Source organism: Notolabrus celidotus, chromosome 13 (assembly GCF_009762535.1).
Source record: "Notolabrus celidotus isolate fNotCel1 chromosome 13, fNotCel1.pri, whole genome shotgun sequence".
NCBI classification, from domain to species: domain Eukaryota; kingdom Metazoa; phylum Chordata; class Actinopteri; order Labriformes; family Labridae; genus Notolabrus; species Notolabrus celidotus.
This window is the reverse complement of record NC_048284.1, coordinates 16,392,889-16,417,492: the sequence shown is the minus strand read 5'-3', so window position 1 is coordinate 16,417,492 and position 24,604 is coordinate 16,392,889. Positions and strand designations below refer to the sequence as shown.

General features: G+C 39.6%; 3 protein-coding genes across 3 annotated transcripts in view; 1 reads left to right on the top strand and 2 right to left on the bottom strand.

Annotated features, from left to right (window-relative positions):
• Positions 1-568: 568 nt before the first annotated feature.
• Positions 569-2,699, bottom strand: LOC117824312 (potassium voltage-gated channel subfamily F member 1-like). Its single transcript, XM_034699768.1, has one exon. The coding sequence runs from the start codon at positions 2,471-2,473 to the stop codon at positions 977-979; it is 1,497 nt and encodes a 498-aa protein (XP_034555659.1). The 5' UTR covers positions 2,474-2,699; the 3' UTR covers positions 569-976.
• Positions 2,700-3,628: 929 nt separating this feature from the next.
• Positions 3,629-19,364, top strand: pdia6 (protein disulfide isomerase family A, member 6). Its single transcript, XM_034699673.1, has 14 exons — positions 3,629-3,704; positions 7,684-7,922; positions 8,261-8,402; positions 10,699-10,756; positions 11,297-11,423; positions 12,711-12,814; positions 12,908-13,050; positions 13,971-14,085; positions 15,594-15,734; positions 15,900-15,984; positions 16,116-16,188; positions 16,272-16,430; positions 16,522-16,618; positions 18,672-19,364. Exons 2-14 carry the CDS (start codon positions 7,904-7,906, stop codon positions 18,738-18,740), a joined length of 1,332 nt encoding a protein of 443 aa, XP_034555564.1. The 5' UTR covers positions 3,629-3,704; positions 7,684-7,903; the 3' UTR covers positions 18,741-19,364.
• The window catches only part of hpcal1 (hippocalcin-like 1), a 20,286-nt gene continuing 14,962 nt past the window's right edge, over positions 19,281-24,604 (bottom strand). The window contains exon 4 of the mRNA XM_034699674.1: positions 19,281-19,958. Within this exon, the coding sequence (XP_034555565.1) occupies positions 19,861-19,958 (98 nt within the window). The 3' untranslated portion in view covers positions 19,281-19,860. The remainder of the gene's footprint in view (positions 19,959-24,604) is intronic.

Below are 24,604 nucleotides of genomic sequence, written 5' to 3'. Positions count from 1 at the left end.
TTTTGTGATTTAATGAAAAAATATGTTGTTTTGTAATATACTTTAATCACAGTACCTTCTTTTCTATTCAGATTTGTAGGCTAACTAGTCTGTCAGGGTTGATTGAGTCAACCATGATTTTTTCATCCTTCAGCCTGTTGCGCTTTCCTCCTTAACTTTAAATTGTGGAGTTTTTGCAGTGAACCTCTGCTCAGAGTATCAAAGGCAGCAGCTGCAACTTTAAACCTATTATACATGCCCTCTAACCAAGGAAGCCTGTGAGGTTCTGGTGTTTGTTCCATGATCCTGCAGCTCAACAACAGTCACTGCTGCTCTATCTCTGCACATGTTTTGATATCTGAGAAATTACCTCACAAAACTACACTGATGCTAAAGATCATGGACGGAAACAGAGGAAAAAAGTCAAGATCAAATGTTTCTTCTTCTTCATTCATTTAATCATTTTTGTGAACCTTTAATGGATTTATAGACTTGTGATGTATGGCTTTATAAGTCACTATCACTTTGAAACATCAATAATTTTCTGGTGTTTCCTCACTTTAAAAAAATGAACAATTGACTACTTTCATCTGGAGCAGCTGCCTTCTTTATTATCAACAAAAACATCCAACGTGATACACATGTCAGTACAGAGGAATAAGCTACAGTGCAGTCTACAGTGTGAGTGTGGGGATTGGGGATGGGGGGTGTTACATAAGAAGCCTACATGGGGGACAATCGGTGTATTGGCTGTTCATACAGAGACCCTCTAATGTGGGGAGTCACTGCGCAAAGGCACAGACCATAAAGTCAATATCTCACACATGTCCTGTTAATGGGCGCCATTCCTCAACTGCGTTCAGGTCCCTGGAGCGCACTACTGCAGTCCTATTATTCCGAAGGGGCTATATACAAGCATGTCTCCATTATATTGTCATTAACCCGAATTTGGGGATGAACAATTAATTGTATGCTTTGTTGTTGTTCATCTTGACTCTCAGATGAAGTGTTCGGTGGCCTCGGCTGTGCTTTCAAAGCTCATGTCCATGCTAGGAGTCTGGACCCCTGCCCCTCCCCTGGGATCCTTCAGTAAGGGGATGTATGTGTCGCTGTGACAGGAGCGCATGGTGTTATCCCAAACCCCTGCGCCGCAACTGTGTTTATGCGCCCCGGGTGAATCGTCCTGCTCGGCTGCGTCGGAGCGCAGAGCCATCAGCTCAATCTCATGCTTGGCTGCGGTCTCCAGCACCTGTTGCTTGTTGTAAAACAGCACGAAATTGTTGATGATGGGGTGTATAGGTAGCGCTATAGCGATCACCCCGCACAGGAAGCTGATGGCCGCATTACAGCGCCCTAAAGTGGTCTTTGGGTAGACGTCTCCGTAGCCCACTGTGGTCATGGTAATCACAGCCCACCAGAACGACTGGGGGATGCTGGTGAATAAGGTTTCCGGGTGGTTTTGCTCCATCGTGTAGCCCAGGGCGGAGAAAAGGAAGACCCCTACGCCCATGTACATGAGGAGCAGTCCGAGCTCTTTGAAGCTGCTCTTTAGTGCAGATGTGAGGGTCTGGAGTCCAGAGGAATGCCGTGCCAGCTTGAAAATGCGCGCAATGCGCATAATGCGTAAAGCCTGCACCGCCTGCTGCACGTTAGCCAGCTCCATCACACCTGCACCGAATGAGATAAGAATGAGGACCACGTAGAAGGGCATGATGGCCATGAAGTCGATGATGTTCATAAAAGCCAGGACGAATTTGACTTTATTCGGGGCGGAGATCAGACGCAAGAGGTATTCGATGGTGAACCAGCCGATGCACACCGTCTCGATGACCTCCAGTGTTGGGTGCTCCGTGAGGTGACCCTCCGAGTCCTCCACCTGCAGGTCGGGGATAGTCCCCACGCACATTACCACAGAGGAGACAAGAATGAAGATGAAGGAGACTATAGCGATGACTTGCGCAGGAAGAGATGAATCCGGCTTCTCCATCAGCCTCCACAGGCACATCTGGAAGCGCTGCCAGCGTCCTGCAGTCGGATCTCCCTCTCTGTCCACCAGGATAGTTCTCACTTTCTCCGCAATCTCCGCAAGTTCATCCTCCACCTCATTCAGCTGGCATTTACAACATTCATCCAGAAAATCAGAGTCGATTTTCCAGAACTCCATCTCCTTCATGAAACAAATTGGACAGATGCCTCTTTTCATGTGAATCTCTCCGTAATAATAAAGCTCAATGATGCACTTAAAGGCTTCGGGGTCTCTGTCAAAATAAAATTCCGCCGTTTCAGGGTCGTAGTCATCACACACAGACGATATTTCTTCGTTAGACCTGTGTGAACACTTCACCAGTTCAGCCAGCCTGGTGTCTGGGTAACGATTCAACACGTCCCCGTGTAGCACCTGTTTCACCCCGCCGATGTTCACAACAATATCCGTCTCCTCACTGGCTTCTGAGTCGTTACAGTCAGCATAGCGCGTCCTCTGGATCCCCCACATTGTGCTGTCAACAAAGTCCGTCAGAAAAACAGCAGAGATTTTTCACACAACTGTTCTGTGAAAGTAATCACGAGTCACCAGAAGCTTTCGCACTGTGCGTAAAGCCTCCTAAATCGTCTGAACTCCTCGTTTTAAGCGGAGACTTATAAATGTTTTTTTCAGAGGTGACTCCCGCGTGAAGTGCACTCCGTTCAGTGCAGCCGTATTTGACAGTGAGCAGTGCGCCTGTGCGCGTAGAAAGTTGGTATTGAAGTGTGCGTATTATCAAGTTACACACAATCATACCACTGGTGAACCGGGCATACCTTTCAAAATAAAACTCTCACGGGACAATGATGGGTTGGGATATTTTCTCTTTTTCATATCATAATTAAATCAAACAAATGCGTGCACATTCACATGAAACATATATGTTTGATTGAATTTATAACCTTTAAGCTTTATGGGAATTTTGAGGGGAAGTGCAATTTTTACCATTTTTTAATTTGATGTCTTTATTTCGAACATGTAAAAGTAAAATAGAAAAAAAACATACGAGTAAAAAAGAAGAGACAGTTATACCAAAACCCCCAAATCAATCAGTTCCATTAGCAAGCACTGAAACATTTTACTTTACATGTGCGAAAAGGAGTAGGAAGAAATTAAAATGTATCTAATCCTACCCATTTATTCACTATTTTCTTGCATTATATGAGTGAATTCCCACAATACATTAAAATCTGAAGTAATTTTCTGGACACTAAATGTAAACTAATTTTGCAGACGCTCAGACTATGTCCTCTTTTGCTTCTGTTCCTAGCACACATTTCAATATGCACAAGGAAAGACATAAAGGGGACAATAAATTACTCTTTAAATTGTGCAGTAGACCTACTGATGTACTTTAAATATAAAATATACAACATTTTGTATGATACAAAAAAGAAGTCAGCTAACAGCTAAATGAAAATAAATAACTTGGTCCCTATCAGGCCTTCTTTATGTGATAGATGCCTTGGAGCATGTGTTTACAATCCAGACAGCCAGTGCTTTTACATTTAAAACTCTCTTCGTGGTTTCCGGTTATGCTCTGCCTGTCTCCAGCTGTCTTGACGCAGCGCAGTGCAGCCAGGCGCAGCGGATCATAAATCTCAGCGGCATGTAATGAATTGAGAAGTAGCAAACAGGGAAATCAGGGACGCACACTCCGCCGGGTTTTCCTGGCAGCTCGAAGAGCAACGATTAGTCAAAGGTAATCGATTAACATGCAGCACCACACTGGCGATTTAAATCAACCTCCTTTTTATTTTCTTTTTTAACAACTAGACTCTAAAATCTTCTTTCCACACAAACCCCAAAGACGCACCATGCATCATCCATTTTGAATGTACCATGGATTATCACTAAACAATCCAGATAAAGGACAAGAAGGCTAAACCACTTAAACTGGAGAAGGCTCTACAGCCTCTGGCTATACTTAATCCTAAATTATATAGTTCTTCAGATGTGTTGATTTAAAGGGATTGTTGTTGTGGAGTTGAATGAGTGCAATCAGTGGGGAGATTTAAGGAAATGTTTTTTCCAAACTTGGGTGCCTGCTTATATAAATATAATTTCCTAACTAATCATCTTCAATACTTTTGTTCTTTGTTCAACTGACCAGTCCTGCAGTAACTTATGATGCATTGTTGATATGCTGACAGATCGACCCTACAGCATGTTCATAAGCGCTTAGCCTTGGTGTTTGTCGCCTCCTAGTGGCAACACCTGGTGGAAACAATGGAACAAACCATTGAGGATAGTTTTTATGAGCAGTGTAATAAAGTCAAGCGTTTTTGTACGAGACAACAGTAAAACCTTATGGCCTATAAAAAACAAATAAAAAATCATAACAGCGATGTTAGGCACTTGATTACACCATTTATTAAAAAATTACTTTGTTAAAAGAGTATAATGGAAAAAATATTGGACTACATAGCTGTCAGTGGAGGATTCAAAAAATCATTATTGGGACTGTACTTACAAAATAAAGATGATTTTTTTTTTTTTTTACAAGTAGTCTTCACACACACACACACACCAACCTGATATTTGTACATCTGTATTTTAAAAAGTATCAATGGTTTATTCTAATATGTATTTCTAAATACAAGAACAATTTTCATGTACTTTTACTAGACTCAAACATTTCTCTTCTTTGTATCTTTACATAAACTGCACTACATTTTAAAAGCATAAATCCTATAGTTTACTCCATTGTAGCATACTCATTTAATTTTAATCTATTTTCTTACTTTAGACATTAGTGGACAAAGTACACAGCTTCATTACTTAAGTCAAAGTATAGATACCCCAGGTCAAATATTACTCCAATACAAGTGAAAGTTGCTCTGTCAGATTATTACTTGAGTTAAAGTACTGGAGTACTTGCTTTTAAAAATACTTAAGTACTCAAAGTACTTCTTAAAAAAATCTCCAAACGTTGTATTTTAACATTACATTAAGAATACATACAGGAGTACATTCTGTTACATCATGTTTATCTAGAAACATTACTTGAAATCTCTAAAAACTATACCATGGAATAAAAACAGACACTAAGTTACTCCAAGCACAGACAACTTAGTTTGACATGTTAATCTGGAATGAAACAAATGTTACGTAGCTCAACACGCTTTCTCAGGTTGGACTGTGAATGTTTGTATGTTTGGGCAGAGTGGGAAACAGGGAGAACATTTCAAACGATACGTATCGTTCTTCATTTAAAAAACCTCTAACACAGGCTGAAGATATGACCATGGGTGCTCAGGTGGAGAATTATAGCCATCATTACCACCTCTAAATGAACTGCCTGATCTGAGGGAAATTTGCTCTGTGTTTGCTCCATGTTCAATCATGGAGATGCACGATATACAGGTACGGCTAAACCACTGAGACAAACAGAACTACACAAACACATTTTACTGTCTTATAGGGATCAGATTTCAGAAAAGAGAAGGAAATTCATGAGCTGACTTCAAAGCTAAAGTAGTGAGTGACTAGAGCACTGATAGAAATGTAGTGGAGTAAAAAGTACAATAATTGTCCTTCAAATGTAGTGGAGTAAAAGTAATAAGTATCCCCAAAAATAATACTCAAGTAAAGTACAGATACTCAAAAAATTTACTTAAGTACAGTACTCAAGTAAATTTACTGTTACTGTCTACCACTGATGGTTACACATTATTGAGTAAGTAATACACTAGAAAAAATGCCCCTCCAGAAACAGGGAAATAAAAAACGTCTTTCAAGGTACTTTTACCTTGAAATAAGCAAAAAAAAATCTGCCAATAGAACAAGTGAATACCTTGCTTGGTAAGATTTCTTAAAAAATACATAATATTTAGAAAACTGTGATCTTAAAATTAGCAGGGAAAACTTTTTTTAAGCAACATTTTACCAGTACTTTAAAGCTTAGTGTCTCAGAATAAGACAGGAATGTTAACAATTAGTATTTTTCACTCAAAAAAAGATTTCTGCGCTAATAAATTTCATGTCAACTTCTTCATTTGATATATATTCACCTTAATTTGAGTTGTATTATAGCGGCACTTCTCGGGTTAAGACCATCTTGTACTTGAAATAAGATTACAAAGTTTAATTTGAGCTTTTTGAGATATAATGTCTTCTCATAGTGAGCTGGATATACTAATACTCAGTCATGTTGTTTTTTAGGATAAGCCAGCTATGCTCAAAAGTAAGTGTTTCATTGTGTGCATGTAGTTTGAGGATGTATATTTTTATCTGATTTAGAAGAAACAGTGCCTGAAAACTGTAACCCACCCATAAAAACACAACTTTTCCTTCTTTCTTTCTTTTATCAATGGAGCTGTTTTCTGATAGATTCTCCAATAAAATGCATTTCCTTAAATCAAGTAAAGTGTGTGTCTTAAATCAAGTTTATCCGTCTTCTACACATAAGATCTCAGCTTGAAAAATGTATGAAATGTAAAACAAACCTTGTTTCTTCTAAATTACAACTCAAAACAAGATCATTTCAAGATTGTTAGACTTAAGATATTTAAGATGTCTTAAAACAAGTCCCTCTATCTTGCTCAAATGTTACTTGTTAAGTAAATTTATCTTAAATCAAGAGGGATAAGATATTTTGACTAAAAATGAGACAATTTCACTAAGATTTTGAGTTTTTGCAGTGTACGAACCCAGTATTATCATTAGATGGCATGAAAAGGGACATTTAGTGTAAGGACTTTAACTGGATCTTTTAATTTACATACATTTTACTCCTCCGGCTCCTCTCTTTTAGCTGTTCCTAAGAGCAGAACTAAAACATTTGGTGACGCTGCTTTCAGCCACTACGCTCCCAAACTATGGAACAGCCTGCCGGAGGATCTGAGAGGAGCTGATGGAGATATTGAGACTTTTAAACGTAAACTAAAAACGTATTTATTCAGTCTGGCTTTTATGTAGGGTTTAACAATTTTATTACCTACCTTTTACTATAATATTGATTTAAATGTTGCTTTATTATTTTAGTAATTTTAACTGTTATCTTATTCTATTTTTATGTATTTATTCATTCATTTATTTAATTTTATTTATCTACTCAGTTTTATTGATATTTTTCAGCCTTAGTTTTATATTTCAACTCTTATCCTTACCTTTTAAATCTATTTATTTTAACTATTTTTATTTCTTAATTTTGATGCTTTAACTTATTTTAATTACACATATTTTATTTTGGTGTGCATTGGTCTCTTTTTTATTTTATTTTTATGTTGTTCTTATTTTTAATTTGTATTTTTATTAGTTTTATTATTATCATTATTATTATCTTCCACTTAAATGTCTTAGCATTGTTTCATTTCTGCTTCTTTCTTGTTTTCAATCGCTGTAAAGCACTTTGGGTTGCATTTTATTTGTATGAAAGGTGCTATATAAATAAAGCTTGATTGATTGATTGATTTAATCGATTCATACTTTGAGTCTGTAGCCCCTCCCTTTGTTTTTTAAAAATTCTGTCTTTCTTTTTTTACTTGTAGCATACTCATTTAATTTTAATATATTTTCATACTTTAGAAGTACTTTTTTTCTCATTCTGTGTGTTATATCTTGTTGCTTTAAAGTAGTCAATGTGTAATTGTTGACATAATACACGTATGCCTAAGATGTGTACACCCCATCATTGGTCTGAGTCACCCTTATCACATTTGTTGCATCTCCATTCACAGCACTTGCATGTTGCCTCTCTATGGTTGCCTCCTCCTCTACAGCGTACCGGTGTTGAAAACTTACACGGCGCACGCTGATTGGCTGAGGCTCAGCGCCGCCGCCAGTCAGCCAATCAGAGTGGGCCACGGTGAGATCTTTTCGATCTACTTTTGTGGGAGCAGCAAGCAGCAGCCTCCGTGTGTTGCTAACCGAGGAGACCAGCAGAGATCTGCCTAAACCATGAGACCGCTAATACTAGGTGAGTCATAATACTTCTCCATTAAAGTAATACTTGTTTTATTTGTGCAGTTGAAGTGTTTTTGAGGGCGTTCGAGCGCCTTTAGCTAGCTTGAATTGCTGAGTTTAGGTGCATTAAACAGTGTCAGGCCTCTGTTATCATCAAACCAATGAATTAATAAAAGCCATTTTCACTTTTTGTTACTGAAACGTGCAATAAATCTGCACATTGAGTGGGGGTTTCACCCGCCAATGTTGTCTTTCCATTGTTTAGCTTTGTGCGTAAATTAGCCCTGGCTGTGTTTTTGAATATAATCGAGCATGTGATGATTATATTATATTAACCTTATTTTTCCTCAGGAGTGTTGGGCTGCTCCCTGCTCCTGTCTGCCCAAGCCTTTTACTCAGCCAGTGATGATGTTGTGGAGCTCAACCCTTCCAACTTCAACAGAGAAGTGATCCAGAGTGACAGTCTGTGGCTGGTGGAGTTTTATGCTCCCTGGTGAGTCCTTGTAACTTTGCTTCCCATTGTTCAGTGATGACTGTGTCCTCAGATCAACCAGGCTAGGACACAGTGGTCATGTAGCTTTTCCATGCAAACATATTGTGTTGTTACATATTGACTCAGTTTTATTTCATTCATGTGTTGAGATGGCCCCTCCTTCCAGAAACATTACCTTTGTGATCTAAGGAGGCTGTGGACACTTGTATGCAAAGCTGGCCGCTCCTCATTGGGTTGCAGTTTCTCATAAAAGTTTCTTTGTAGAGCACATCCTAGTTTAAATACAAAGTGGGGATAAACCAGTGGAGAATGTGTTCTGCATACATACACACCAACAGTATGCACACACACAATCAACACAACAAATTAAGAGCATTACATAGGAGGAAGTTACTTAAAATTATTGTCTATGCATGGCAAATTTAAGACTTCTTCAGAAAACACGTTCCTCCTGTGACACAAGGAATGTTCTAGGTCAAATAACTTAAAACCGGTTGTTAAACAGTATTTTTGACAGGCTAATATCAATTTATTGACTAATATTTTATTCATAAAATGTTAGTTACAGGTGGACAGTGTCAATTAGTGTTAACCCAGCTGGAGTTACACAAATGTCATGTTTTTGATCAAACTAAAAAGTAATTTTTTTATTAAAAAGTAGGAAAGAAATCAGAAAATATTCACCTTATTAACCCTCCTGTAATGTTTGTTTTTTAGGAACAGCAATAATGTTCCTGGGTCAACTTGACCCGGGGAATATTAAATGATCCAAAAGTGTCAAAACCCCAAAAAGATTCAAATAAACAATTTTTAAATCTCATTATTAGCTCCATTACTAACCATTTCAATAAATGTGAAGTGCAATGGTGTTCTTTAATCCTCACAGATAATGGTTCAATTAGGATAACTCACTTGTTTTTTTATGAAAATTAATGTTAAAACTTTTTTTTTATATACATTGGAAAGACCTAAATATAAATACAATAGTTTTATATGACCGATTTTTGTTTATTGTATTTTAAATTTGTATTTATTTTATTCTTTTATGAAGTGATGTTGATAAATTAACAAGAGACACCTCTTCTGTCACATGCTGCCCAGATTTTGATGCTGTATTTAGCTTGTTTGGAATACATATATTGCCTAGAATGGAAGGAACCTCTGAATACCACTAACCTCTCATCCACAGTGACATTAGGCCTGGGTTATAGAGTAGTGGAAGTTGCTCTACCCACTTGTCCCTCACTGTCCCAATGGCTCCCAGCTTGTCTCTATTTGATCCCAGCTCCTGCAGATATGTCAAATATGTGAAATGAACCATTTTCATTTCATATGTTGATTACGCTAATAAAGCCAAGCAGAAGAAGTTTCATATTAAAAAAAATACTTTTTTTGTGATCAAATTTTTATTTTATTTTTTTCTTCCCATATAATAAAGTAAAAAAAAAATTAAAAAATGAAAATAAAGTATGAATAGGCATATGGACATTTACAGAAAAAAACCTATTCACATACCTATACAAACGTTTATATACAAATAACATGAATACCCAATTAAGATAGAATAATAATGATAATAATAATCATAATAAATTAATATAATACATATACAAAAAAAAAAAAAAAGAAACACACAAAAAAACAAAACAAACCCCAAATAAAACCCACCCATTCCCCGGATCTAGAACTACAAACCTCAGTTACATGCTATACCTGAAACCCACGGAGACTGGTTAGAAGTAAATACCAAGCCTGTATGGCAGAGTCTTTAGCTCGGTGGACTCTGGCTAACGACAGCTCCAAATAAACAATGTCCCTGAAAAATACTTTTAACAATTGTTTTTTTTTTTACTTTGAAATGGGTCAATTTGACCCGCAACATAACAGGAGGGTTAAGAAGCTGGAATTAAATAATTTTACAGCTAAATCCCTTCTCTAATGACTTCTTTAAAAAAAGTTATTGATTGAATGTAAAAGTTAACAGCTACTATTTTCAGTCACATATTTTTGATGCAAGAAGCAATGCAGCTTTGATGCTGAACAAGAAGCCAGTGTAGATGTGCAAAATTAAAACCCATGTTAAACAGCGTTAAGTATTTGCTGCATGTGTTAATGTTGGATCATTTTGTGTCATGATTCATAGGAGCCAGAATTACATGTGGTGTATTTAAATCACATTCAGCCCCCTGTTCTGAAAGACCGTGCAGATGTACTGATTACTACCTTTTGTACTGTGTGTATGGGGACTTTAAATGTATAGCAATAAAGCAGTGATATTTATTTTCCCTATCCTCAGGTGTGGCCACTGTCAGAGTCTGACTGCGGATTGGAAGAAAGCAGCTACCGCCCTCAAGGTAAACAGAGTGTCTGTTGCCAGCTTGGCATTTTATTATAAGTAGTCTGACAAACTGTTATCTTTTCATTGTCAGTGAAAAAATGCCTGTAAAGAAACATTATGTAGTCCCAATATGGCTGTGCATAGAAGATGCTCGTTTCAATACTTCTTCCACCAGCAATGTAACAACAGAACTCTGATGAATGGATATAAGAGAGATATCTCTTGAGTTAAATAATCACTTCACTGTTTCTTTAAAAAAATGTTCAGAAGTTTGTAACACGGCAGTGAGAAAAGCAGCCTTGTGTGAGACGTGGGCAGACATGGGACTCTAGTCAAATATTAATGAATAACATTAACTTTGTTCCAGAGAAGAACAAGACTCACTGTTTATTTCATGGAGTTTGGTTTTCTGCACACAGTCTCTACTCCTTAATTAATCTGTGCAACATGTTGTGTGTGAGAAAATCTCTTTGTCATAAAAAATGTCACATAAAAGCCTTCTCAGTATAATAATTGAGGCTGCACACACTAATCTGTTTGTCTTTACATCCTGCAGGGTGTAGTGAAGATTGGTGCCGTAGATGCAGATCAGCACAAGTCACTGGGTAGTCAGTATGGAGTCAGAGGATTCCCCACCATCAAGGTCTTTGGAGCCAATAAGAACAAGCCAGAGGAGTACCAAGGTATGCACAAAAGCAGGACATCAAAGGCACAGCTTAAAAGAGCATATGAAAGGTATTTGTAGGAACTTCAAATTAGGGCTGGGTGATAATTCAATAATGATAATTATCGTGATATAATTTTTCTTGATAAAAAAAACTTGATATATTTAAACGCCTGTAATCCATAGTAAACTTAAACAGGAGTGCACTACTCACAACAATACTCTATAAACTGATACACAGGATACAATGTGATGTATCTTTGTTGTGAATTTAAAGCAAAATCTATAAATAACCTCAATCTTAGAAAAATAAGAATCTACAAACTAAAACTTCACAAAAATCTCTTCTTACACCAAAGACCTGCTTCCTGTTAGCACTGTCAGAAAATAGAGATTCAAGAAGCTTCTCAGAGAACTACAGTCCCCTCCAAAATTATTGATGATGTAACACATGATGGCAGCAGCAAAATGAACTCGGTAGTCTACAGAAACATTTTGTCTGCCAACTTAAAGAAATATGCAACCAAGCTGATAGGGAGATACTTCTTCATGCAGCAAGATAATGACCCCAAACACACTGCAAAAACAACAAAGGAGTTCATCAGGGGCAAGAAGTGGAAGCTTTTAGACTGTCCAAGTCAATCTCCAGACTTAAACCCTATAGAGCATTCATTTTACCTGCTAAAGAGGAGACTGAAGGGAATAACCCCCCAAAACAAACAACAACTGAAAGAGGCTGTGGTGAAAGCCTGGAAAAGCATCACAAAAGAAGAATGCAAAAGTTTGGTTATGTCAATGGGTCACAGGCTTGATGCAGTTTTTGCAAGCAAAGGATTTGCAACAGAATATCAAGTCTTTTTCACTTTAATTTATTTTAAGTGTATCTATTCCAATAGTTTTGCTCACCTAAAAATGTGGTGTTCCTTTACAAATAATGCTATCTTCTAAGTTGTGCATCAGATCCAGATGTAAATACCTGGAAATAAAAGCTGAAATGTTGATCTCTTGTCTCATGTTCATCTTTGGTGGCACACCCAAATGTTTCCAGTCTACAGCAAAAATAAGGGAATTGGCCTCACTGTTCCAATACTTTTGGAGGGGACTGTAAATCCAGATACAAGCTAAAACCGTCTGATTTCTAAAGCCTTCAAAAATCTGCCTTTAAAAGTAAATAAGATAAAGGTTTGATATTTATTGTGATTGATATGAAAAACTTTATTGTGATAACTTCTTTTTCATCATCACCCAGCTCTACTTCAAACATCAAACTTAAATGACTTACCTCTGCATGTCCCTCATCTTTCAGGTGGCCGCAGTAGTCAGGCCATCGTGGATGGAGCCATGAACTCTCTCCGCTCTCTAGTGAAAGACCGACTGAGTGGCAAGTCTGGCAGCTCTGGCTACAAGCAGGTAGATCTAATAGAGGAGTCTTTAGTTGAATGTTGCTTTTGCAGTTATTTGAAATTGGGAACACTTACTGATCATGGTTTTTCTCTCTAACAGAGCGGTGGCAGCGGCGGCGGTGGTGGTGGCAGCAAGATGGACGTGGTGGAGCTCACTGATGACAACTTTGACAAGCTGGTGCTGGAGGGTGATGACGTGTGGTTCGTGGAGTTCTTTGCTCCCTGGTGTGGACACTGCAAAAAGTGAGTTTGATACTGCCGCACAGTCCATTCCCAGTCACAGGAAACGGCACATGCGACACATCACCCCCACTCTGTAAAGCGAGATTGAGATTTCTCCCACACTGTCAAAACAAATGCTAATGAATCTGTTTGTGTCGGTCTGAGCTCTGAGAACTGAAGGACAAACTTTCTTTGTGGAATAATCCACAGTTTATTCAAACTTTCAAGTACAAAGTAATTCCTTTGAAAACTGATGATAAAGTCTGAGATGTCTCTTACTCATTAAATCTGCTGATCTTAATTGACGTCAGTATATCAGAAAGCACAGATGTGTTTTCGCTGTTGTTTACTGACTGAGGAGATTTATTTGCAGTTCCTTAAAATAGCACAACAACAATCACAGGTGTGCGCTCTGGAGGCGTTGCCCAAGGCAGAAATCCCTTGGAGGAAGTGGATGATGCACGGGTCAGCCAAAAGTGAAAAACAGGAAGCAAAAAACAACACAGCAAAACAAGAAACACCAACAGATCAGCCTTTTTAAGTTTTATAGCCTTGTGTTATAATATGAGAACACACACTGTGAAAGGAGCAGGTCTGGAGATCTGAATAATCCAACATGAGCAAACATAAGAATCAGCCCCCTTACAGTCCAGAACAATGGCAAACACAGTAGAGCGTGTCCTTTTTTGAATACAACCTGGAGCTATCATAACAAAGACGCGAACAAGACTCACAATCTGGCCACATCAGAGACTCTGGTGCAAGAACAGATGCATCAGAGTCTGAATGATGTCAAAGAATGCGAGCCTGGACCAGAATTTACAACTAACTTTTGGCAAATCAATACACTCATTATTTTAAAATGCTCAAGGCTAAAACATTTCAGATGTTTTGATCATGTCGGTTTTTTCCCAACCTTTGCTCTCCTCTCTTGTTTATAGCCTGGAGCCTGAGTGGGCAGCTGCAGCCACAGCTATCAAGGAGCAGACCAAGGGCAAAGTTCGCCTCGGTGCTGTTGATGCTACCGTACACCAGGCCGTGTCGAGCCGCTACGGGGTGAGTGAGAATACAAGAGGTTTTGAGCTACAATTCTGATGCAAACTGCTGCAAAGTAGACGTAGTGCATAAGTTTGAACCAGCATTGTGAGGTGTCAACACAACTGCATTGTAGAATAGCTGATAAGTACACCATGTTTATATCATAGACTGTATAAAATATGGATGTAGTATCCGTGACTTCACCCATCTGTTTCTGAAGCGCTGTTTTGAGGCTAATCGTCAACGGCAGCCATATTGCTGCTGTCGAATGATTGTGAGGTAAAGAGGCGGGCTTTGAGCCTCCTAGTGAACAGCTACAGTGTTCCCACCTGTCAATCAAGTCAGCTGTGCCTCTCATTGGAAGACTCGTAATCTAAATAACTTCGAAATTGCCGCGTTAGAAAAAAATTCACCCCCCGTACAGTGTGTACCGATCAAGCGGCAACCTCCGGTCTCAAAGTATGAAGCCCATGCTGAAGTGTTATAAACTGCAATTCATCGACAATCCGCTTGATGCTGGCTGCAGAAACACCAGAAACCACATAGACACCAATTCAAAAAAGACAATCTTTGCAGCATTAATAAACATGTTTACAGCCTGGTTCAAAAAACAGCTTGGCTCTACGTAGCTAATCTCTCTATCGGCACACACTGTACCCCAAATAAGGACATGACTGACTTGACTCCCGAACGGGAACACATAGCTGTTGGCTAGGAGGCTCAAACCCCGCCTCTTTACGTCACACTCTGCCTGGTTGAGTTCCGCATTTCCAATTTGGCTACTGCTGTCGTTTGGCTTCAAATCAGCGCTCAGGAACAGGTGGGTGACGTCAAGGATACTATGTCAATTATTTATACAGTCTATGGTGCCGATCAAGAAATGAGCTATCCAGACTACACTCGTCTTTTGTACCAGGCTGTAAACGTGTATTTCTGCTGTAAAGATCGGCTTTTTTGAATTGGTGTGTATGTGGTTTTCGGTACTTCAGAATCAGAATCAGAATCAGAATCAGCTTTATTCGCCAAGTATGCTTGAACACACAAGGAATTTGACTTTAGTAAACTGTGCTCTCTTTGTACAAAGCATAAGAATAGGAATAAGAATAAGAACTACAATAAAAAATAAAATAAAAATATAATAACAATAACCTTAGCTATAAATACAAAGAAACAACAAATAGGCATGACTAATATGTACAGGCTAAAATAATTCCGGAGCCAGCCTCAAGCGGATCCTTGATGAACTGCAGTTTTTAGCACTTCTGCATTGGACTCGTATTTCTAAGACCAGAGGTTGCCCCTTGGTTTATATTTAACTATATATAACTACATTTAAACACCCCAATCAGCCACTTAGAATTTTTTTTCTCCAGTCTTTTATTGATGTATGGTAATAATGCAACAATACTAGTTACATCAGCCTTAAATTGATAATCAACTTTAAAAGTCTTTGCATAGCTTGTATCTTCCTGCTCTGAATCCTCTTTTGAATATACAATAAAGGTGTTTTGTGTGTGTGTGTGTAGATCCGTGGATTTCCCACCATCAAGATTTTCCGCAAAGGGGAGGAGCCTGAAGATTACCAAGGAGGCCGCTCCCGTGCTGACATCGTTGAGAGAGCTTTGGATCTGTTCTCAGAAAATGCTGCTCCTCCTGAAATGGTGGAGGTCAGTGCGCCTGTGTATTGCCATCAATCATCCAATATTAGAAGCCATAATAATAGACCCTTAAGAAAACAACCAGGCTGACATTGAGCCTTGACGACTTTAGTCTTGATAAAAATACTGGAAATAAACATAAAACATGTCCTCTATTAAATGTTTTTTCCTCAGATCCTCAATGAAGACGTCTTAAAGAAGACATGTGAGGATAGTCAGCTGTGTATCATTGCTGTCCTGCCACACATCCTGGACACAGGTGAGAGCTCACACACACACGCAAACATGTCAAACAGATAAGAGATATAACCTTAGTAATCAATGAGTTGTCACATGTTATAATAGGAATAGATTTTTGAATCACCATCCTTCCCCTGTCCTTGTTAACAGGTGCAGCAGGTAGAAAGAGTTACCTGGAGGTGATGGTGAAGATGGCTGAGAAGTACAAGAAGAAGATGTGGGGGTAAAGAGGAGAGACAAATCAGACATCAAAATAACATCAAATCACATGTGGAGGAAACTAACACCAGCCTCTTTCTTCCTCAGCTGGATGTGGACCGAGGCCGGAGCCCAGATGGAGATGGAAGCTGCTCTGGGTATCGGTGGATTTGGTTACCCTGCCATGGCTGCAATCAACACTCGTAAAATGAAGTTTGCTCTGCTCAGAGGCTCCTTCAGCGACTCTGGCATTCATGATTTCCTCAGGTAGGAGCAGCTGTTGCCTAATCTTCGGCTCGCTATAAAAAGAATCAAATTTTGCTCCAGATGGTACTGACGTGGTTCACCTTCTCCTCAGGGAGCTTTCTGTCGGCCGTGGATCAACTTCCACACTGGGAGGCGGGGCCATGCCCAAGATTCAAGCTGTTGAGCCATGGGACGGCGAAGACGGGCAGGTGAGTGGGAGCGTCACAGTTGTGTCATCGTCAGAGACAGACAGAATGTTTTTCTGCTATATGGAATACTAATAATAACATGAGAGGTTTGCTTCATTCTAACATCATTCTACTGTTTCCTTCATCTAAAGAGGAGAATGGTAGAATTTCGAAAAATGCAAATCTGACAAAGATTCAGACACTTCAGTCAAAGTTCAGTTTTGCATCTGTCTCAGTAAAATCTCAGGCAAGACTTTTAGTCACAAAACTACTGAATATATCTTCCAAGCTAAAAAAAAAAAAGCTCACTACAGGATTCCTGCAGATTCTTGAAAATTTAAGTTTATATCATAAAATGTCTTAAAAAGTCAGATTTTTAGTCCTGAGGGGTCTTCAATTTTTAGATGGATATTTGACAAAGACATGTCCGATACTTGATCAGATCTACAGTGTTCTGATAAAGTTAATTACATTTTTATTACAGTTTTTTTAGGGACAGATTCCCACCCAAAAAGTTCAAGGAAATGTTGCATTGAGACGGTAAATATAGGCCAGGAGACAACAAAGATTATGAGAAGACTTTCAAGACATGCAGAACAGCTTTCAAACTTGGGACATATTAAATATGTAGTTGAATATGACACACCTTTGTTAAGTGCAACTATGTTTTCTTTGGGCGTGGGTCTTAAAAAGTGTGCAGCAGCCCTGTCACTGTCATTTATTAATGTATTTTTGGAGCCCCTGAAACTTCAATACAGCCAATGAAAATCAGAAAATGAATCCAGCATTCAAACTTGCTGATCATTCAGGTTACCCACACCCAACCTGTCTGACCTCAACAACAGAGCCATCACACGCAGAGCACGCACTATAACACTGGACCCCCAACACCCCCTCTACTCAGTCTTCACACTACTCCCCTCCGGTCGCAGATACAGATCCCCTTACTGTAGGCGAGCCCGGTTTGGCAGAAGCTTCGTCCCATCAGCCATAGCACTGCTAAACAGAATGCCACTGTAATGTGTCCGGTGTGTTTATATGTGTCCGGTGTGCATATTTGTGTCCAGTGTGTTCATATGTGTTCGGTGTGTTTTATATGTGCCCAGTGTGTGCATATGTGTCTGGTGTGTATATTTGTAGGATGAGGGGCACCATTGCTGTGAGGCTGGGTGGATGGTTATGGTTATTGTGTTCATACATGTATTCCTGTACAGACGGTGGCAACAAATCTCCTTATTAAGGACAAATAAAGATCTATCTATCTATCTATCTATCTTATCAATCAAATGCCTGGATCTCTTACCAAGCTCAATCAGACTAACACAGGACTTCCACCAGATCCGTGTCTGGTCCGTCTCCGATCCCCTGTGGTCCAGCTCCGTGCGCTCTCGTCCGTCAATACCCACTGATTGCGTTTTCAGAACGCAGCACGGAGCAGGACTGCCTGACAGCTGGAGTCATGTGACCAAGGTTTTCCCACGGCAATCACTGAATCAAGTATTCTCCTCCTCCTCTCCTCGTCCATGTTGTCTTTATCAGCCTCTGAAAACCTCTGACTTGATGACTCTTGATGGCTCTGTGCTGAATTGACGTGTCGTGCTCCGGCATCCGGCAAAAATAGAAGACTTGCGTATCTGATCCGTTGCGTTCCGACCTGCCGGATCAGAGCTGCGGAGCGGATCCATAAGGTGTTAACAGATTGACTAGAATAGAAACATATCAGATCCGGTGCCGTGATGGATCTGAGACGGACCGGACACAGATCTGGTGGAATTTGGCCTTGAATGTCAAACAGCAGGTATGGCTGTAAGTTTGCCATGTCTCAAAATATGATCAGGCCAACCAATCTCAAGTTGAATAGTGGGCTCAAAGGTTGAAGTTTCTGTCTTAACACAAAGAACTGTGACCTGTTTGCTGTTTTCATTGAGTGATACATTGTAAACAGTCCAGCTAAACTACATTACTGTGGAAGTGTCTCATGATTATTCAAAAATCAAGCGTTAGAAACTTGAAGTTGAAGTTTTCTGCTTCTTGCCTTTGCTGACAGTTATTTTATATTCTGTGTAATCCACAGCTTCCTGTTGAGGAGGAGTACGACCTCAGTGACATAGACCTGGATGACTTCGATAAGGATGAGTTATGAGCCCAAACGGGGCAGGATTTGATACAGACTGGTTTGGTTGGATCCGGTCTGGTCCGATCTTGCGTGACCCGCCTCCCCTCTCCTGTGGACGAATGGGAAGCCCGGTCGCCCAGTTACTGAAATACTCCAGAAAAGACACGAGAGACACCTGCAGTTTCTCACATCATCTCTGTCTGTCACACACGGGGAGGAACAAGGAGGGAGGGGGGGCCTGCGTGTGTCCGCTGTGTGAACTCTGCTTCTTGTACCTGCTGAACGTCAGATGCTGCAGCTGAGGAGACAAGGGGACGAGGTTCTGAATGTGGCTTTTATGTTTTCCATTCAAGTCGATTTCAAATATTGTTCCCCCCACTCCTGTCTTCAGCCACCCTCCAGCACCTATTTTTAAGATGTGGACTTGTCAAAGTATCATTCAAGTATCCAATCTGATGTGAATCTAGATTTTTTTTTTTTCTCTTTTTAAAAATCATTAAGTGTGACTCTTGGTGGGTTTGCATCATATTCGTTCAGGATCAGGGGGAAACTGTGGGACTTCTTGTGTAGATTTTTCTTACACGACTTTATTTCAATTGTGTGAAAACAAAATGACATTTTTGTTACAAAAATAAAAAGGAATAAAAACCATCACGGCCTCCTTGTTCACATAAACTGTTACAATATCAGAAAACGCTTATCACTGAGCACATGCAATACCAAAGGCATACAGAACTTGTTCAGCTGCAGTCCTGAACAATAAGCCACTTGTCAACACACTTAAGTTGAATCAAATTATGTTGTAATTAGTTTCCTCTTAGTGTAACATAATGGGGGTCATAATACTTGCACATGATCCAGTCAGTATAAATACATGATATGGCACTTCACTTATGTGGGAGAAGAAGAAGAAACCATTTAAAGGAAAAGGAGTGTTCAACAGGAATACCTTAACCAAGGGCACCTAAGGAGTCCACAGAGAAGAAGCCATACTAAAGAAAATCAATGTAAACATTAAGACAAAGAGTGTTCTGAAAACTAAGGGACTGTCTGTCCAGGGTTGGTGTGAGGACATTCAAGCCTCTAAAGCTGGATGGATGTGGGTTTGTGATTGTGTAATAGAAAGTGTGTATCATAGTCTCTGCACTCAGAACTGGCGAGCGGCTCCCTGATCCGACTGCAGCAGTCTGACGATGGACGGGTCGCTCTTGGCACCTTTGATGAACTCCTCCAAAGACAATCTACCTGTGAAGCAGAGACACCCAAAAAAAGATTAACGTCAGGAGGAGTGGGAAGGTGTGAAGGAGGGAGGGAGGGCTGAATCACGCAGCAGCCACTCAACATCATCATGTTGGGCTTATGAGCCTGATGATTATCACTGCTGCCCCAGGATCAGACAGCAGACAACACAACATATTTTAAAAAAGTAAAATTAAACACATTAACGATTACATTTAAATGGCCATGTGTGTGACTAATTCATGGCAATCAAGTCACAACAACCAGCAGGTGGTGCTGTTGTGCTATTTTTAAGTCTATCAGGGATTCTAATGGTGTTGTTGCAGCAGTTGTTGTTTTGATCAGTTTTAAAATGTTCCTGATGCCAATACTGAATGTGTCTGAAAATAAAAATAAGAAAATACGGAATTTCAAACATTTAACTTGAAGCTGGGGTTGGTAGTCTCGGAAAACTAGCATGAATTTGAATGTAGCATTTCCTCATGACTCCGTCTAACCCCTCCCCTCCTCCCTCAGAGCTCCTCCAAAACGACCCCCCCCCCGCTCACATGCACGAGCGCCTCTGACTTGCGACCATATGATGGTGACTGATTCAAACCGGTCCTCACCAAAACATTCTCATAGTGAAAGTTAAAAACACAAACAAACATGGCTGCTGTTAGTACTCACAACTGTCATTCTAGCATTATCCAGTTGTACTGATGACACAATATCAGGAGAAAAGTTATAATATGTATAATACTGTAACAACTCTACTGTTTGTTAAACGTATTCAGTGTAGATATTCTTAATTCCTACAGTGTTGACAGTTAGTGAAGGCATCAGGAGAGGTGTTCGAGCGGGAGAGAGGAGAGACAAGAGGAGAAGTTCTTCATTCATTCAAACATTGATTGTTGTTTTGTTGGTTGGCGTGATCACGGCCGACAGTGACCGGTTATTAAAACTCAACGTGTTCACGAATCGGCTCGTCATCCCTACAGCGTCCGGACGGACGCTACAATACATCTACATTTTCTGTAGGACTTACTGAATGTCATTCATTCTTTTGCTTGTCAGAGCCCCGTGGTGAGAGCTTTTTAGACTCTGATCCGGACTACAGTCCTGAGCAAAGCATCTCGTCGGGTCAGAGGGGACAGGCCCGAGGTGGAGCGAGAGGGACAGTCAGTAGAGTCAGGGGAAGCAGAGGCAGGGGACGGGGTCTCGGAGTACACGCCGGGGAAATGTACGCGCAGGAGGCGGGCAGAACGGTAGGACGGGATTTGAATGGTTTAAAATTTTGGCACCCAAAAAAGGCTGATTGGTTGATGTTTTCCCAGGTTTACTCCGGCTGTAGATAGCAGCTTTTCTTCGCTCTTTTTAAAGAACACATTATGTATTGATTGCCATCGGGACATAAAGATCATTTTAAACAGTATAAGAAAAAGTGTATCTAAATCTGATTACCAACCCCCGCTTTAAAACTCACAGGAAATTAATATCACCAAAATAAAATACATTTCTAAGATAATAAAACACTAAAATATTAAACCAGTAAAATAACATAAGATCATAGACTGTAAAAAATATGGACGTAGTATCCGTGACGTCACCCATCTGTTTCTGAAGAGCTGTTTTGAGACCAATCGGCTGCGGCAGCCATATTGCTTCTGTCGAGCCAGTGTGACGTAAAGAGGCGGGCTTTGAGCCTCCTAGCCAACAGCTGCAGTGTTCCTGCAGGCAGCTGTGCCTCTGATTGGAGGACTAGTAATCTCAATATCTTCGAAATTGCCGAATTACAAAAAAATTCACCCCCCTCACAGTGAGAGGACGTCGAGAAATTAGCTATTCAGACTACACTCTTCTTTTGTACCAGGCTGTAAACATGTTTATTAATGCTGCAAAGATCATCTTTTCCCCATTCATGAGTATGTGACTTCCGGTACTTCCGGAGCCAGCCTCAAGCGGATCCTCGATGAACTGCAGCTTTTAACACTTCCGCATTGACTCATATTTTTAGACCGGAGGTTGCCGCTTGCATAAGATGCTATAATTAAAATAAATAAATGAATAAGTACATAAATAAAAAAAGTAGAATAAATGTGACTACAATTTGAACTAGATAGTAAATAAATAAATAAAACTGTTAAGAATAAAAATAAAACTGGACATGTTTGTTTTTGTCTGTGACTGCCCGATGTTACTGTTGTTGTTGTTCTCAATGTAAATGTTTTTTGTGACTACATTTGAAAAAAAGAGAAGAATAAAAGCATAATTTCACAAAGCAGCCTTGTGAAATTAATTAAAGGACTGTAACTTAGTTTTGGTGGATTTAGTCATGCAGCGTAATAAAACTTGAGTCTGAGATGCACAGATTGTCCTTCAGGTTTTCTGAACCTCCTGCTACGACACAGAGTTAGCTGCCCACTGCTGTGCCAATCGCTTTAAATATCTGACCGAGATGTGACGTGCTAGAAACCTCCAATAGACAGGAAATGCTTAAGTACATGTTACATGCATGTTGTGTCACCTTTTCACACTAAATGTCAGACCACTGGCATCGAGTTGGCACAGCAGGCTCAGATGCAGAAGCCTGTTAATGATGTTGTGAGTTGTGTTCATGTAACATGGTGTAGATGTGTGACCTGATTTTTTTTTATGGTATTGTCTTGTGTGTTTCCTCTTACTGCTCAGTGGGACAGTGTGCATCATTTTAATGACTATCTAATAACCTTTGTGTAATACATGTTATGTGGCATTTATATGCAGTGTCCATATGACACACAAACATGGCTGTACACATATGTAACAAAATTTTTAGGCCAACTCCGATTACCAAAAAAATGGGATGCTGTGTAAAATGTAAAAAAAAACTGATTTTTGATGGTTTGCAAATCAATTTAACACAATATTTGAATGAAAATAGGACAAAGACGACATATCAAATGTTGAAACTGAAAAAATTGTACTGTTTCATAAAATATATATGCTCTTTTTGAATTTTTTACCAACATGTTTCAAAAATGATGGGACAGGGGCGTGCTTATGACCGAGGGGACTCGTTTCTGATGTTTTGAAAGTGAAATGTTGTCCCATTCTTGTTTTACTTCTTCCCACTCCTTTTCGGACATGTTACAGAATTCACATTAGTGATGAAACAGCATTGTTTGTGATGTTGCATTTTTCTTTTTTGGGGGTATGTCTTTTTGTTTATTTCTATTTATTTTTTGACATTTCCGAATTAGACACTTTCAAATCAAATTCAAATCAAATCAAATTACAGCTGCTCATCAATTCGGGGTCTCCTTTGTCATAATGTTTGTTTCATGTTGCAACTTTTTTTTCAATGGGTGACAAGTTGGGACTGCAGGAAGGCCAGTTTAGCACCAGGACTCTTCTACTACAGAGACATGCTGTATTACATGCAGGAAGTGGTTTGCTAATGAACACAAGCTCTTCCTCCAAATGGCGTCGTCTTGATTGCCGCAAATTTTGCTTTAAAGCCTTTATATGTCGATGTTCGTCTCCCCAAATGTGAAAGCTTCCATTGCAATTGCCAATATGCATACTTGTTAACTTCCTAAGTGTGCTGGTAACAAGCCAGGTGATCCCTCTCCTCTTTAGAGCGGAGAAGGCTGCATTTTTGCCTCAGTTCATCTTAAATGGGCTTGATCACAGAGAAGTCACCAGCGTTTCTGGATCATGTTTATATTTGGTTTCCACTTTGCATGGTAAAGTCTTAACCTGCATTTGTTGATGCTGCAACAAACTGTGTTCACCTTGTGTTTCAGGTCACGTTTCCTCCCTGTCTGTATTCTGTATTAGTTATCAGTTATCCTAATGTCTTCCTCGTTTTGTTTTTGAGTGATCCGTGTCTTGTGTTGTTGTCCTTGTGTGCGTGTGTGCATATTTTAACTTGTGTTTCTGGGTGAAGTCTATTTGGTTTCCTGCTTTATTTTGTAGTTCTCAATCCCTGTGTGTCTGGTTCAGTTTTACTTCCTGTCCTTGTGTGTTTCCCTCCATTTTGATTACTCTCATTAGTTTCAACCTGTGTCCTGTTTCCACTCCTGTGTCTGATTACCTTTCAATTCATCTTCCTTGAGTCTTCCCAGTGCTTTCTCCTCATGTTGTTCCTCCCTGTCTCCCAGTGAATCCATATTGTGTTCCCTTGGACTTTTTGGATTGTATTAGCCTGGACTTTTTAAAGTACATTTTTGTTTACTCTCTTTGCTTATTTGTACTTTTGCAAATAAACCTTTTCTAATCTGCACTTGGGTTCTCATTCTTGTTTTGTACCCAATGTGTGCAGTGGTCTCCACTACAGAGTCTGTTGTTAATACAGTGCCACCTTTGGGTCTGAAAATCTCAGCCATCCAGGACTGGTTTTCGGCCTTGTCCCTGTTGAACAGAGATTTCGCCTTATCCTCTGAATCTTTTGCAATTATTCACTGGAGACGATGAAATCCACAAAGTCTTTGCAATTTTGCTGAGGAACATTATACTGAAATATTTTAACTGTTTGCTGAAGCAGTGACTCGCAGTGAGGTGAACCTCTTCTAATCAGAGAGACTCAGGCTGTTTTCAAAACGGCCTGCTACATACTACCTACTAATTTAGTCAGTAGGTACTGCCTACTACATATTGCGTTTGAATTTAGTATGTAGTATGACTGTTCT